We start from the raw sequence: 17160 nt of genomic DNA, 5'->3' as shown, positions 1-17160 counted from the left end.
GTGCTGGGATATGAGGTGTTGGTTGTGGGCATGTTGTTGGTGGGCTGGCAAGGTGGAGGATGATGTGTGGGGTGTTATCTGTGACTGGGTTTGTGGTGTGGCCAGTTTGACTCTGTCTGTAGAGATTGTGGATGGTTTCCCGTGTTTGTATATTGTGACTGTCTTATGTGAGTTTGTGATCACAGGGTATGGGCCTTTGTATAGGGATTGGAGTGGTGATGTGCGTTGACTCCTCCTCACAAAGACCTGTTTGGCAACTGGTAGGGAGTGTGGGATGAACATCGTCTTGTGCTGGCGAGAACGGGGACGAACTGGTTGTAGTGCCTGCCTTGCCTACTGGAGCTCTGTGAGGAAAACCAGGGCCAGCATGCCTGGTTGCGGGGCGAACTGCCCCAGTATGCTCATGTCTTCCCCATACGTTAGCTCTGCCAGAGAATTCCCAATGTACTCCTTCTCTGTAACCCTCAAGTTTAGGAGGATGATTGGCAGCATGGCGAGCCAATTCACTAGGTGGGGAAGTGCCCTCAGTGTTTCCTTCAGGCGATGATGGCAGCACTCAATCATCCCGTTTGCCTGAGGGTGATATGTGGAGGTTCTGTGGCATTTGGCACCCAGGAAGTTCATTAGGTCCTGCCAGGCCCGAGATTCGAATTGGGGGCCTTGGTCTGTGATGATGACCTGCGGGGCACCAAAACAAGCGACCCAGGATGTCAGAAAGTGATATGCCACACGGTCAGTTGTAGCGTCCAGCATGGGTGTGGCCTCAACCTACCTTGTCGCTCTATGCACATTAACCCGCCCCGTCCTGACCACTTTTTGACCACTGGTACCCCCCAATCCCAACCATTTTTCGACCCTTTTTTTTTTTGCTAAAACTTTTGCTTTTGGTCAGAAACAATGGTCAGTGGCAAAGAAATTGTTCCCCGAGGTCAATAATTACCCTAAACAGGTATGCCTTGGTCCCACCTGGTCCCGTGTTCTCCGTAGGCGGTCTGAGCCTCTAACGTTTTCTATGGTATTATAAGTCTGGAAAACCAATGAAAGTAAGTAGATATGTATTTATTACAAACATAAAAACATGTGATAAAAGAGGATATTGGATTTTATACAAAAATAGAGCAGAAATAAGCATTGTACCATCGTGCGAAACGAGCAAAATCGGGCAACTTGGCCACTATGAATCGCTAACATTCGAAAATCATGATACATATAATTTTTTTTACTTACATAATACTTCTACAATAACATTATACCATTTTACATTTTATTGAACTGTTTTTACGTATTCACAGGCCTTTCGATAACATTAAGTGTAATGTTAGCGCTTATTTACGTAGTGAGTGAACTCGCTGTGACTGTTGTTTCAACTCGTATTGTGTTTTTTCTACTTACATAATACTTTCCTTATAACATTATACACTTTTCAACTTTATAGAACTGTTTTGAGATAATTTCAGGCCTTACGTAAATATTTAGCGTAATAATAGCGCATAATAACACACACGGTGAAGTCGCTATGACTACTATTTCAACTTACAACATATTTTTGTACTTATATAATAATTCTCCACTAACATTGCACATGTTTACACTTGATATAATTGATATCACATAATTTCAGACCTTACGATTCAACTGAGCGTCATATTAGCGCGTACTTACACAGTGAGTGTTATCGCGATATCATTTGTTTCATCTTACACTAGTATTCAACTTATAAATTACCTTACTACTAACATTACAACAAATTCCACTTTATATAATTCCTATCACATACTTACTGACCAGAAAGTTCTACTGAGTGTAATATTTTCGCAGATTCACACAGTGGGTGTACTCGTGACATCAATTATTACAACTTACACTATTTTTCAACTTATACGTTTTATTCATGCTAACATTACACCCGTTTCCACTTTATATTCTTGCTATCACATATTTACTGACCAGAGTGTTATACTGAGCATCATATTTTCGCAGATTTATACAGTGGGTGTAGTTTTCATATCACTTCGTTCAACTTACACTATTTCTCAACTTATACATTACTTTCCTGCAAACATTACACCCGTTTCAAGTTTATATAAGACTTGGCACATACTGACTGGCCTTACCATTATACTGAGCGTCATATCGCCATCCCACACAGTTTCAGTAGTGTAGGAAGTTATGGTACTGTCTGAAACATGGCTGAAGGCACAACGCAACATTGGTGGTGGTGGGGTAGGTGGAGAGCGGCGCCTTTCATCACTCGCACTTATCTTCCCTCTCCCTTTTCCTTTACCCTTTCCCTTCATTTCCTTCCTTTCCCCACATCCTGGGGCTGTGTGGAGGAAGTTTGGGAATATTGTATGGTGAAAGACGTGCTGGGGAGTGCCTCCACCTCCTCTCCCCTAGGCCTACGTGCACCATGTGCTCGTGCTGCCTCCCTCACACCACTTCCCTTTCACCCCGCACTCCCACCACACCACTTTCGCCTTCCCCAGACAAAACACTAGGCCATACTTTATTTGCCTTCTCGCCCCACCTTCTGATCCTCGGGGTGAGATTTTTTCCTTCCCCAACCACGAGGCAACATCACGTCCTAAGCTGCCATCATCGTCATCGTCCTCATCCTCGTCCTCATCAGAATCTCTCTCTAGGGGATGGAGAGAGGTCCATGCAGGTGTTTTGGGTGCAGGCTGGCCTTCCCTTGCCTTACGATACGTGACATACCGCTTTTTCCGGGGTGAAGGGACCTCCTCATCACTGCTTGTTATTTCCTCCTCAGGCTGCACATAATCTCGATCCACCACATCATCATCAAGTGGAGAATCACTATCTCCAGTGAAGGCATCCAGGGCGGATTGTATTTCGTCGTCTGAGAGACCTTTACGTGCCATGTCTGACCTGGGTCACTGCTAACAGGTGAGTGACCGAGACAAGGGCGAGCGCAGGTCATGCGGGGTCTGGGACGCTGCCCGCCTGGAGGCAGGTAGGGGAGGCTTGGGTAGGTGGGCGAATCGAAAATCTCGCGCGAATTTTGAAAATTGTGGAAATTATGAACCTTGCAATTGCAGGACGTTGAAGTACGTCAACGGGATTGGCAGTGACATAACGTGAGGACGTGGAAGTACGTCGACGGGACGCCGCGGGTTAAGATATAGCGGTTACCCCTAGATTCGAGGAGGGGGCCGAGGATGTCAATGTGGACTGTGTGGAAATGTTGAGTTGATGTGGGCATCGGTTGAAGTGCTGTCTTGGTGTGGTGATGCACTTTTGCTGACTGAAAAGTCACACATGCTCGGACCCAGTTGGTGGTGTCATGCCTCATCCCTGGCCATACCACTCACCAGCTAAGTAAGCTGTGCATGCCGCAAATGCGTGGGTGCACCATCTCGTGGTAGTGATTAACCCCTTAACCGCGGGGCGTCACTTTCGTGACGCTTGGGAGCAAGGGATCATACCGCGGGGCGTCGCTTTTGTGATTCTGTGTTATTTTGAATTCACCCGGGCTTCCAAGCGGGGGCTTGTATCATCTATCAGTACTGCCAATGTCCAACACTAATCAGCACTCCTAATCTCATCTGTACTCCCATCCATTGTTGACAATTTAGCCATTTCTCCCCGTTCTTGACTCCCCTCCCTACCCCCCCTCCATTACCCTATCCTCTCGCCTGCCCGGCCGTGCTACGCTAAGTAAATCTTCCCTGGAATTTTTCACTGATTTCATCCATTGAAATAAGCCCTATGTCCTATTCTTATACCAAATAATATATACAAGAAAGAAATAAGGTAAGTGAGAGTGCCATACACCTGGAATTGGCTAATCATCACCTCACAACACCTCACGTGCACTCGTTCGCTAATTTTCGCTGTTTTTTTCCCCTTGAAATATGCCGTATAATCTATTTTCGTAATAAATATACATGTAAGGAGGGAAGGGAGAAGCCTAAGTGATATTTACATTCACCTGGAACTACCTAATTTATAATGTATTGTCTAGATTTCCTGCCAATCATATCAGTGCTAGACAAAGCTGTTTCAAGATATAACATTGGTAGCTCTGAATATATATCTCCTAAGTAGGCCTCTAATCTATTTTCGTAATAAATATACATGTAAGGAGGGAAGGGAGAAGCCTAAGTGATATTTACATTCACCTGGAACTACCAAATTTATAATGTATTGTCTAGATTTCCTGCCAATCATATCAGTGCTAGACTTAGCTGTTTCAAGAACCAATATTGGTAACTCTGAATAACCCCTAAAGCAGGCCTCCACGCTGGCCCTCCGTTATCAGTTTACTCTCATCTTCCGAAGCGAAAGTAGGTATGTTTCTTCTTGCTGACTTCAAGGCCTTTTTTCACCCCCATGCAAATGGCCCTGTGACCTTTACCTCCTACTAAACCTCGTGTGGAAAGAGGTAAAGGGCTGACAATTGATAAAAGAGTGACTACGATCTTTCTATTGAGTAAAACAGTGCAAGTGGAATTGTAAATAATGTGTAAATAATGTGTAAACAGCAAGTGAAAGTAATGAATGTAAATATACGTGAACAATGGAAAATAGTTTTATAAGTTATTTCAAGTGACAGTGCACAACACAGTGTAAATAAAATAGAAATGTAAATAACGTAAATAAAATAGAGAACGTAAATAGAAATGTAAATGAGTAGTATTATAAGAATACGAGTTTATACCCTAAGAGTAATGAAAGTGAAAGTTTCACTCTAGCATGTCTGAATGCTATGAGTTATGAGAGTGAAGATGAAAGTGACATTCATTCTCAATGCCAGTATACAGGACGAGAAAGTGAATGCTACATATTTTACTGAAAGAAATTGAATCCCTACAGTGACAATAAACTAATACTACTGAAGGAAACTTATGGATAAAGACTGTAGATATATATAAGTGTTATATAGTAATAGAAATATAAAGTGTGAGGGTTTTATGAATAATAAATGACAGAGTAACAAAAGCGAACTAGTGCCATTGCGACGATCAGATGCGCTCGTAATTTCCATTGCTTTCACGGTGTTTTTTTTTTTTTTTTTGAGTATGGATCCCAAACTACTTGAAAATTGTAGAATAGTGTTTATAGTGTTTGTATCTGGCTGTGGTAATCACATTACGGGTTGTCGGGAAGTGTAAAGTGGAGACTTCGTTACCCTACTTCAGAGGTCTCCACAAGTCCTACGGTAACCGACGAAGGCTCAACAATCATTCCAGGAGAAAGCTGAAGGTATGTGCCATAAGCATATGTAATTTTATTATTCTAGGACTAATAACTGATTTTTGGCAAATATTTTTTGAGAGTCTGTCGGAACCCAAATAACCCCGCGGCACACGCAAGTCATTGGTAAACAAGCCCGCAGTGTAGGGGTTAAGGACTTGCCTTCAGAATCGTTGGGGAATATAGGGCCATGCTGTCCCATAGGATATGTCACACCAGAGTTTCTGTGGTGTGCCGGTGACATCAAACTGTTGTAGTTGAAGTGAGGTTGTGGCTTGCAGCAATTCCTGGAGTTCCTGATTGTCCTCCTGATCCCATGCCAAGGCTGCATGGTCAAGCGGGGGTAGTGTAGGGCCGACAGCTGAAACTCCACGGGACAAGGCATCTGTGACCTTGTTCAGGTCCCCACTGATATGCTGGATGTTGTTGGAAAACTCTGAAACGAAGGCTAGCTGTCTTGCCACCTGAGGAGACCAATTTTCACCGTTCTGAGTCATGGCAAAAATAAGGGGTTTATGGTCAGTGAAGATGGTGAATTCTCTGCCTTCCAGAAGATGCCTGAAATGTCTGACTGCCTCATATATAGCCATCAACTCCCCGTCGAAGGCAATGTATTTGCGCTGGGCAGGGTTAAGGTGCTGGCTGAAGAATGCAACAGGCACGTTTGCACCATGGACTTGTTGTTGTAGGACTGCACCCGCAGCTTCGGCAGAGACGTCTGAGTGTGAGGGGGCATCTGGTGATGGGTATGCTAGGCGGGGTGTGGTGGTGATGTGGTTTTTGAGGATTGTGAAGGCATGGTCTGATTGTGCGGTCCATTGAAGAGGCTTGGAGGATGTCGCCTTCAGGAGAACGTTAAAGGGGGCTAGTGTGGCTGCGACATTTTTCAGGAACCTATGATAGTAACTGACCATCCTCAAGAACTCCCTGAGCCGTGAGGTGTAGCCGGGTGTGGAAAGTCATTAATGGCGTCCATCTTCTGTGGGAGGGGCATGATACCTGTGGCAGATACCCTATGGCCCAAGAAATCCAGTTCGTCTGCACCGAGGATACACTTTGCCGTGAGCACATGCAGCCCGTAGCCCTGCAGGCTCTGGAACAGCATTTGGTGTTTTTTGTGCTGCTCATGGGAATCAGAAGTGATGAGGATGTCATCGATGTACACCATGACGAAATCTAGCCCCCTGACAACCTGGTCCATAAATCTCTGAAACGTTTGTGCGGCTTTTCTGAGGCCGAAATTCATCTTTGTGTATTCAGACAGGCCAAAGGGGATGGTTACTACCGTCTTGGGGATGTCCTCTGCCACAGGGATTTGGTGGAATACCCTGACTAAATCAGTCTTAGAAAATACACGACCGTGTAGACGTTGGTGGAAATCCTAGATGTGGGGAATGGGGTATCTATCAGGAACTATCATCGCATTCAGTGCCCTGTAGTCCCCACATGCTCTCCACTCACCCTGCTGTGCCTTCGGTACCATGTGCAGAGGGGATGCCCAGCAGCTTGATGATGGCCGAATGATGCCTTTGTCAAGCATAGCCCGAAACTCCTTTTCCACTGCCTGACGACGTTCTGGGGCAAGGCGTCTGGGACGGGTGAAACAGGGTGGTCTGAAAGTGATGATGCAGTGCTCCACACCATGGTCTGTACGGCCGTTGTCGGGCGAGTGAGAGGTCAAGAGGGGAAACTGGTGTAGTATGGAATCGTATGAGAATTTCTGGTGAACGTGTGTAATGAGTGGAGGATTACCAGCACACCCACTTACTTTGATGGACGAGTTCGAGGTTCCGTGATAGATTCCGTCCTCTGGTATCCACGAGCAAGTCATGTGCCTTTAGGAAATCGACTCCAATAATGGGTTGATTAACATCACCGACAAGGAATGGCCAAGTAAATGACAATGATTGGGCGAGTGCCACGTGATGGGGTTCTGTGCCATATGTGGCTATGGAGGTGCCGTTTGCTCCTATGTCAAATACGGGTTGCTGAGCCATTTTGTGGTCAGAGGTAGGAGGGACTATACTGAATGTGGCTCCAGTGTCAATAAGGTATTTTGTGCTTGAGATAGCATCTTTAACCCATAGTAGTTCCCTGGAGCCAGTGGAACGTGTTGTGGCTTTGGGTGTGCTGATCCTGAGGGGGCGTTTGGTGTGTGTGGTGGGAGACACTACTGGGACTGTCTCCCAGCAGGACTGTCTCCCGCCATATGCGTTTTCCATGAATATGCTGGGTGGTGCACATCGTCTGGCTTCCATGCCAAAGCATTTGTGATATGTACACAACACAAAATCGTCCCTTGTTGTTTGGGGATTAGCATTACAACCACGGTTCACTGGGGGAACACTGTTGGAACACTGAGGGGCTGGGGAATGATTTGCAACACTGGGGGTCTGAGTGTTGAAGCCACTTATTTTACTTTCCAGCTTGTCTATTCGTTTTGTTAAATTTGTTAACAAGGTACACATCTCTGACATGGAACCGTTTTTGTTAGCTACACTGTTCACTGACACCACTGTTTCACTGGGGGTAGCACTGGCGGCTATGACAGGGGAAAGACAGGAGTATGCACTTACTGGGTGGTTGGCGTAATGCTGTTGAGTTTCTTATAGAATATCCGCCCTCTCAATGAACTCAACAAGGGATGTGCCAGGGGCCAGGGATGCTATGTAGAGTCGGAAGTCTGGTGGCATGAGCTGGAGGAGTTTGTGCCGGAGGAGGTCATCTGATAGGGTCGCTCCTGCTGCCATGAGGGTGGCTTGAATGTGGGCAAGGAGGGCCAAGGGGCGCTGCTGTTGGGAGCGAATTGCAGCCAACTCCATTAGCAGTGCCTTCTTTGATTTGCCCAGGGCCCGCAGCAAAGTCTCCTTGAGGATTTTATACTTTTGTCCTGTAAGAGGTTTCAGGAGTACGTCCTGTATAAGGGCAGCTACTTGAGTTGGGAGTGTGCGGACAACTGCTCTGAATTTGGCATCATCACTGGTATCGTCATGCCACGTGGCATCAACTTGTGTAAACCATGTGTTAATATCATATGTGAATGTAGGAAGGGATAGACGGATGTGTGGTAAGATCTCCATGTTCTTTATACACTCTGGGGTCACAACTGTAGCGTTTTAGTTATGAGAATATTTTACTAGGGGCTACACCAAGGCAAATGGTAAGGATAGATAAACACAAATGTGGTCACCACTGTGGCGTTTTAGTTATGAGAATATTTTACTAAGGGCTACGCCAAGGCAAATGGTAAGGATAGATGAACACAAAAGTGCTAGGAAGAAACAGATAGGGGAGTGATTTTTGACTTGGAACAATACAGAGTTACTGCATGATTTCAAAACAGTACAAGGTCATTACATTACAGCATGTTTGGATCAATTACATGGATATAATAGTTACAAACTACAAATATGAGTAATGAATTAAGTGAGAAGCGGGAGTGCTGGGCTGATATGTTTATGTGATTTGTATGTGTAAAGTTGTACCACGTGACCAGATTTTACTAGGAGAGACAGAGAGTAAGGAGGTAGTAGTCGGGGTGAAGTTGAGAGTAGAAAGAAGGCCGGAGCTAGGTCACCTGCTCAGTTTTAAGCCTTCTAATGAGGTGGGCGGAGCACCGGTAAGCCTAGGTCGCTTGCATATTCATTTTTTTTTTGGTTAGGCATCACTACAGGTGAGGAGGGAAGAGCAATTGAATTCTATTGGTAGCGGCACCAAAAGCGATGCTGATTCTGAGAACAAGGTGTGGAAAAAGCCATGAGGGAAGGAAACCACGTGTGTATGGTGAAATGAGGGAAAAACCACGAGGGAGAGAAACCACATGTGTAGATGAAATGCGAGGTACAATACTTTGTGGTGTAATATACACCACAACAATGCTTCCCCCCCCCCGAACCCCCAGATGTATGGGCTTGCTGTGTTCGCCAAAATCATGGGCTGCACAGTTAAAAAGATAAAAAAAAAAGCCCCCCCCCACCCCGTTTTCAACTTTCTGGGCACGCCACTGGATGAAGCAAGAGGTTGACTGACTGGACACCAAGAGACTGCATGTATAGCAGAAAGAGGCCAGACGGAAGGTGGAAAGGTGAGATAGAGAAATTTGCAGGGAAAACGTGGCAAAGATTGACTTTGTCAAGGAATTCGTGGAGAATCATATTCTTTATTACAAAAATATTACAAGGAAAAGAAATAGCCTTAGTGCCATTCTAGAAAATCACTCTGACTAGCAGCAGAATGCAGTCCGAAGAACTTAGGTAAGTCATAGAAATGTGCTTACTCTTGCAGGTAATAACTGATAAGACCATAAAAAAAAATATTTTCAGTGATAACCATCACATTACTGTAGTCCTTAAGATTCTCATCTGCCAAATTGTGGAAAAACTGAACATGATTAGCTATGCATGACACAAAATTTACTGCCATGCTAGCTTTCAACCCAAAATTATCGTACAAACCGTACGATAATAGAAAATGGTATCGCACATCGTACCAGAGGCAGTATTATACTTATACGATAATTATCGTACGTGTGGCAACACTTCCGCCTTGCATGCATATTAGATTTGTTGGGCAATATGTTTAGTGTATAAAATACTAAATATTTTTCACTTTTTTACTGCATATTTGCATGCATATTAAGTGATTTTTTAGTGCATAACTATTCGAGCCAGAATGATATATATATGAGGGTTTGCTGTCAGTTGCCTCAGACAGCTGAGTCTCAGTTAGAAAAAGATGGTGAGGTTTAGAGGAGCGGAGGTGGTGCTCAACAGAGTGAAAGTTAGAGGAAAGGCCGTGAATGTTGCAGAATTGAAGAAGAAGAGAGTCAGCCAGTAGTTCCAGACACCTCGAGTCATCACCGGGAGAGGGGCGGAAGGTGGGGGCATTTATGGTCCCCCCCCCCTGGGGACTCCGAGGCTGGATGATGAGACGCCATAATTTTTTGAATTTTGGAAAAGGAAGTGTAGTGTGTACTGTGCATGTAGTTTGGTGTAGATAGAGAAATTTGTATTGGAGAGCATGCTGGCCTACTCTCTGTGTAACTGAGATACTGAAAAAGTTCAGCAAAGGGGGATGGTCAGGAACTAGTCCTGAGGGCTGATGAAACGGGAGCTCCAGCACTCCCTGTCATCAGATTTCCATGTATATATATATATATATATATATATAGAGAGAGAGAGAGAGAGAGAGAGAGAGAGAGAGATGTAGATATATAGATATAGATGTAGATATATATATATATATATATAGATATATAGATATATAGATATATAGATAGATAGATAGATAGATAGATATAGATATTTTATATATATATATATATATATATATATATATATATATATATATATATATATATAGATATACACACACACATATATATATGCTGGTATGGAGAGAGAGAGAGAGAGAGAGAGAGAGAGAGAGAGAGAGAGAGAGAGAGAGAATGTAAAAATTTCAAGGGAAGCGATGTTATGAATACATATCAGTACCACGTGAAAGTCGACCTTTGTATGGGAGAGTGCTTCTGTGCCCACCACACCTACGAATGCTTTTAAGTGTCAGAAAAGACTGTAAATACCTTTAAGTATGTTGGTTTAGAATGTAAGTAAATACTTACTGTAGTGTAACAGTGAGTATGGAATTGTGAGTGACACTGCACTGAGGTACACAATACAGAAAGTGATAATGACGATCTTTATGAAGATATTCTGGACTGTTATAGTTCCGTATGACCAAGTACTTAAAGAGAAAGTGACCTTGTAAGACCACTTATAGGCCGCCATCGGCTGTCTTGAGTGAAGGCCGCCTTTGGCGGCCTAAGCTCGATATCAGTTCCTATTTTCATTTGAAAGGTAACAAAAATTTGAATTATTCATGCCGTGAGCAAGACAGAGTGAGGAATTTTCCCTTATTTTATCCTGCTGGGACACCCGTTGAGAAAATTTCAATCGCAAGGTAACCAATTTGAATTACTCATGCCGTGAGCCAGACGGAGTGCGGAATTTTCCCTTCTTTTTATCCCCTGGGATACCTGCTGAGAGAGAGAGAGAAAGAGAGAGAGAGAGAGAGAGAGAGAGAGAGAGAGGATAGTACTGTTTGCTGTTATACTAAATTTTATTCTTGCATTATTATATACACTTTTAGGAATACTGTCTTAGGAGGGAGGAAGGAGAGCCGAGGGAGTGATGCTACATGAAACACACCACTCTTCTCACTTCTGTCTTGCTGGTTATTTCAATATTGGACCAAGGACAAAACCATCCCCTTCACTGAAAACAAATATTCAGTTTGCAGCAAAAGGCCAGAAATGAGTTATAACTTGGGAACTGGCTGCCCAATTGGACTGGAAATTGTTTTATTCTTCAAGTTAGAGCATTTTAACGGTACTTTGCTCCAACAAAAATTGCGCTACGTTCTGCTGCTTTTGCTGTGTTACGGTAACAAACAAACATACAGAAAACGGATCATTATAATACAGATAACTGGAAATAAGTAGTAGAAGACTAAGTCACTGATTTCCGTGGCCGAGTGTTACATATCTATCTCTCACACGGGAACTCTGTGTAAATATGGTACTTAAAGAAACTGTTTTGAGTAAGGAATGATAATAATAAGCAATATATTTAGTGAGAAAATGAAAACATTTAGGGAAAACGTTGTGTCGTCACCTCTTTTTCAATTACAGTACGCTCACGTTCTCATATCGTGTTTAACGCTAATAGCAGCACTTGTGATTTTGTTACTATAGGGTAGGTCCATACCACCGTACAGTGCAGAAAGTGCCCTTATTATTTAAAATAAGTGAATCACTTGTTTTTTTTAGTGTTACACTGCACGGAATTCACCTCCACATCACGTGACATGGCGACCACTTGCAGCGCTGTTTCGTGCTTGCCTAGCCCCTACACCGCGGGCTTGTTTACCAATGACTTGCGTGTGCCGCGGGGTTATTTGGGCTCCGACAGACTCTCAAAAAATATTTGCCAAAAATCAGTTATTAGTCCTAGAATAATAAAATTACATATGCTTATGGCACATACCTTCAGCTTTCTCCTGGAATGATTGTTGAGCCTTCGTCGGTTACCGTAGGACTTGTGGAGACCTCTGAAGTAGGGTAACGAAGTCTCCACTTTACACTTCCCGACAACCCGTAATATGATTACCACAGCCAGATACAAACACTATAAACACTATTCTACAATTTTCAAGTAGTTTGGGATCCATACTCAAAAAAAAAACACTGTGAAAGCAATGGAAATTACGAGCGCGTCTGATCGTCGCACTGGCACTAGTTCGCTCATGGTAGTCTGTCATTTATTATTCATAAAACCCCTCACACTTTATATTTCTATTACTATATAACACTTATATATATCTACAGTCTTTATCCATAAGTTTCCTTCAGTAGTATTAGTTTATTGTCACTGTAGGGATTCAATTTCTTTCAGTAAAATACGTAGCATTCACTTTCTCGTCCTGTATACTGGCATTGAGAGTGAATGTCACTTTCATCTTCACTCTCATAACTCATAGCATTCAGACATGCTAGAGTGAAACTTTCACTTTCATTACTCCTAGGGTATATACTCGTATTCTTATAATACTACTCATTTACATTTCTATTTACGTTCTCTATTTTATTTACGTTATTTACATTTCTATTTTATTTACACTGTGTTGTGCACTGTCACTTGAAATAACTTATAAAACTATTTTCCATTGTTCACGTATATTTACATTCATTACTTTCACTTGCTGTTTACACATTATTTACACATTATTTACAATTCCACTTGCACTGTTTTACTCAATAGAAAGATCGTAGTCAATCTTTTATCAATTGTCAGCCCTTTACCTCTTTCCACACGAGGTTTAGTAGGGGGTAAAGGTCACAGAGCCATTTGCATGGGGGTGAAAAAAGGCCTTGAAGTCAGCAAGATGAAACATACGTCCTCTCACTTCGGAAGATGAGAGTACACTGATAACGCAGGGGCCAGGCCAGCCAGCCTAGAGGCCTGCTTTAGGGGTTATTCAGAGTTACCAATATTACTTCTTGAAACAGCTAAGTCTAGCACTGATATGACTGGCAGGAAATCTAGACAATACATTATAAATTTGGTAGTTCCAGGGGAATGTAAATATCATTTAGGCTTCTCCCTTCCCTCCTTACATGTATATTTATTACGAAAATAGATTAGAGGCCTACTTAGGAGATATATAATCAGAGCTACCAATGTTAAATCTTGAAACAGCTTTGTGTAGCACTGATATGATTGGCAGGAAATCTAGACAATACATTATAAATTAGGTAGTTCCAGGTGAATGTAAATATCACTTAGGCTTCTCCCTTCTCTCCTTACATGTATATTTATTACGAAAATAGATTATACGGCATATTTCAAGGGGAAAAAAAACAGCGAAAATTAGCGAACGAGTGCACGTGAGGTGTTGTCAGGTGATAATTAGCCAATTCCAGGTGTATGGCACTCTCACTTACCTGATTTCTTTCTTGTATATATTATTTGGTATAAGAATACGACATAGGGCTTATTTCAATGGATGAAATCAGTGAAAAATTCCAGGGAAGATTTACTTAGTGTAGCATGGCCGGGCAGGCGAGAGGATAGGGTAATGGAGGGGGGGTAGGGAGGGGAGTCAAGAACGGGGAGAAATGGCTAAATTGTCAACAATGGATGGGAGTACAGATGAGATTAGGAGTGCTGACTAGTGTTGGACATTGTCAGTACTGATAGATGATACAAGCCCCCACTTGAAAGCCCGGGTGAATTCAAAATAACACAGAATCACAAAAGCGACGCCCCGCGGTATGATCCCTTGCTCCCAAGCATCACGAAAGTGACGCCCCGCGGTTAAGGGGCTAGGGAACTCGTACTCGTTGACTGGCAAAACACCTCTTCAACTTGCACTTCCTCCAGTCCTGGACAGCCTACGGACCTCCAGTTTCTTTCAAACGCTAGGGGAAATATTGCGTTTTGTGTGACAAAAATTCTATCACTTTTGGTTAACTATGAGTGAGTCAAAACAACTGGTGAAATCACCCTATTTTTCAGGTATTTGCTGCACCGGCGATGTTGGCCAGATAACATGCAGCCACAGGCGAAGGGTTAACAACAGCATCCCACTGTCTTTGTCTACTAATCGCAGACTTCAAAGGCGTTATACAGGAAGTAGGTAGTTGGCAGTGAGTGGTCGAGATGACGTGGCTTTAGGTACTATATCCGTCCTCTCATTGTCCTCCAGATCCCACAGAAAAAAGGGGAGGGGTGGGAAGCCCTAGTATCCCTGCTTGTCATAAGAGGCGACTAAAGAGGGACATTTTTTTGTCCCTCAGATTTTCTTCTATTCTGTCCTACATCTCTTCATGATATTTCTGTGTTTCTTCCAACCTTTTGCTTTCCTTTTACTCATACCTCGTTAGACATTTGGTTTCATGGAATGAATAATTTTTGGACATCCCATTGACTTCAACTCTTTCTACCTTTCTGGGTCAAGCCTTTCAGCCAACTGGCCAATCAAGTCACTTCATCACCAAGCCACTTCATCACCAAGCCACTTTAAAACCAAATCACTTAATCGTCAAGCCAATTCAACGCAGGCCACTTTAACACCAAATCACTTCGGCGCCAAGCCACTTCAATGCCAAAACCATTTCAATGACAAAACGATTTTAATGCCAAGACCACTTCAGCATAAGACCAATTTATGTGAACACCACTTCAACGCCAAGACGACTTCTACATCAAGACCACTTTTATGCCAAGACCACTTCTATGCCAAGACCACTTCTATGTCAAGACCACTTCTGTACAAAGATCACTTCAATGCCAAGACCATTTCATCACCAAGACCACTACAATGCCAAGACCACTTCATCACAAAGACCACTACAATGCCAAGACCACTTCAACACCAAGATCACTTCAATGTCAAAACCACTTCAACGACAAGACAAATTTAATGCCAAGACCACTTCAACATTAAGACCACTTTATGCCAACAAACACCACTTCAACGCCGAGACCGCTTCAACGCCAGGACCACTTCAGTGCACCACTTCAACGCCAAGATCACTTCAATGCCAAGACCACTTCAACACCAAGATCACTTCAATGTCAAAACCACTTCAACGACAAGACAATTTTAATGCCAAGACCACTTCAATATTAAGACCACTTTATGCCAACACCACTTCAACGCCGAGACCGCTTCAACGCCAGGACCACTTCATGCACCACTTCAACGCCAAGATCACTTCAATGCCAAGACCACTTCAGCACCAAGATCACTTCAATGTGAAAACCACATCAACGACAAGACTATTTTAATACCAAGACCATTTCAATGCATGATCGTGCAAGCAGAGTGAGAGAAGAGTTCTGGACAAATGTGGAAACGTGCATGGAGAAGTTTGAAAGGAATGAGAGAGTGTTTTTGATTGGAGATGTGAATGGAAAAGTAGGGAATGTGAAGATGGATGGAGTAGTTGGTGAGTGGGGTGTGCCTGCAGAGATCGATGAGAATGGCAGTGCTTTAGTGGATATTTGTGCTGGAAGAGGGTTCGTGATGGCCAATACCCTCTTCAGGCACAAAATGATCCATAGGTATACGTGGCGACAGATAAAGAGGGTGGGTGGTGAACTGAATGAACGGAAGGCAATGATTGATTATGTGTGTGTAGATGACGGCATGAAAAGGTGTGTAATGGATGCAAAAATATATAGTGGCTGGGGGAGTGAACTTCCTGATCACCACATGGTGGTGTTCAGAATCAAGGTCCGAATGAAATGGAGAAGAAGGGAAGGACAGGAGGAAGTAGTTCATACAAGGAGGGTGGAAAGATTACAAGGGGGTGGAAAAAAAAAAAGGCAGATTATAAGATGGAAGTGGAGAAGCAATTGGATAAATATTGACTGGAGCAGATGGGGGATGTGGAAGGTGTGTGCAAGATATTCAGAGACGAAATTTGTGAAGCATGTAAGGTGGTGTGTACGAAAGAAAGTATATTGGGAGTGGATGAGAAACTGGGGCGTGGAAGAAGTTGAGAGACAGAAGATGGAGTTCTATGTAGAGAGGAAGAGAGAGGTGAAAAGATCAGTAAGAGAGAGTAAGAAGAGATTAGGTGAGGAAGTTGTAAGGAAATTGAGTGTAAAGTAGAGGGACTGTAAGAAAATCTTCTGGAAACAGGTAAAGATAGACAGGGTGCCAAAGAAGTTAGTTGGGGAGTGAAAGATAAAAATCATAGATTACTAGTGGAGATGTTAAAAAACGTGAGCAGATGGAGAGAACACTTTAAGGAATTGTTGAACACAGAGAATGAAAGCAATGCGAGTGTAAGTGGCTGGGGAATGGCTGGGAGACGGAGGGATGTGAGAAGAGAGGAAGAAATCAATAGGATGGAAGTCGTGGAAGAAATTAAGAAAGTTAAAATGGGGAAAGCCCCGGGAATTGATGGAGTGTGTAGGGAAATGCTGAAGCATGGGGGAGAGATAGTAGTAGATTGGATGTGGAAGATGTGCAGATTGGCATGGGAGGAAGGTAGAGTCCCTGAGGATTGGAAGTCAGGTATAATTATTCCCCTGAACAAAGGAAAACGAGGAAAAGAAGTACGAGTATGTGGTAATCATAGGGGAATTTGTCTTCTTAGTGTAACAGGATAAGTATATGGTAGGATTCTTATTGACAGAGTTAGGGAAATAGAGCAATTAGTTGGGAAAGAACAGGGAGGTTTTAGGAAGGGAAGAGGTTGTGTAGATCAGATATTCTTTCTTAGATCTTTAGTGGAAAAGTTTCTAGAGAAGGGACAGAAGTTATATGCGACCCTCATGGATTTGGAGAAAGCGTATGACAGGGTGGATAGACAAGGATTGTGAAAAGTATTAAGAATATATCGAGTTGTTGACTGCCGTGAAGAGTATGTAT

General features: G+C 43.1%; 1 protein-coding gene across 1 annotated transcript; it reads right to left on the bottom strand.

The window, feature by feature from the left end:
* Positions 1 to 333: 333 nt before the first annotated feature.
* LOC145402665 (uncharacterized) lies at positions 334 to 753 on the bottom strand. Its single transcript, XM_080274647.1, has one exon. It carries the CDS (start codon positions 751 to 753, stop codon positions 334 to 336), a length of 420 nt encoding a protein of 139 aa, XP_080130773.1.
* Positions 754 to 17160: the final 16407 nt, after the last annotated feature.

Source organism: Coenobita brevimanus, chromosome 58 (genome assembly GCF_032717465.1).
Source record: "Coenobita brevimanus isolate Jiangsu-jjx chromosome 58, ASM3271746v2, whole genome shotgun sequence".
Classification (NCBI taxonomy): domain Eukaryota; kingdom Metazoa; phylum Arthropoda; class Malacostraca; order Decapoda; family Coenobitidae; genus Coenobita; species Coenobita brevimanus.
Note: the sequence above shows the minus strand (reverse complement) of the source record. Positions and strands in the feature narration are given on the sequence as shown.

Bases quoted from the DNA above. Each gene is read 5' to 3' on its own strand.
- LOC145402665 (XM_080274647.1), bottom strand. From the start codon at position 753: ATGCTGGACGCTACAACTGACCGTGTGGCATATCACTTTCTGACATCC.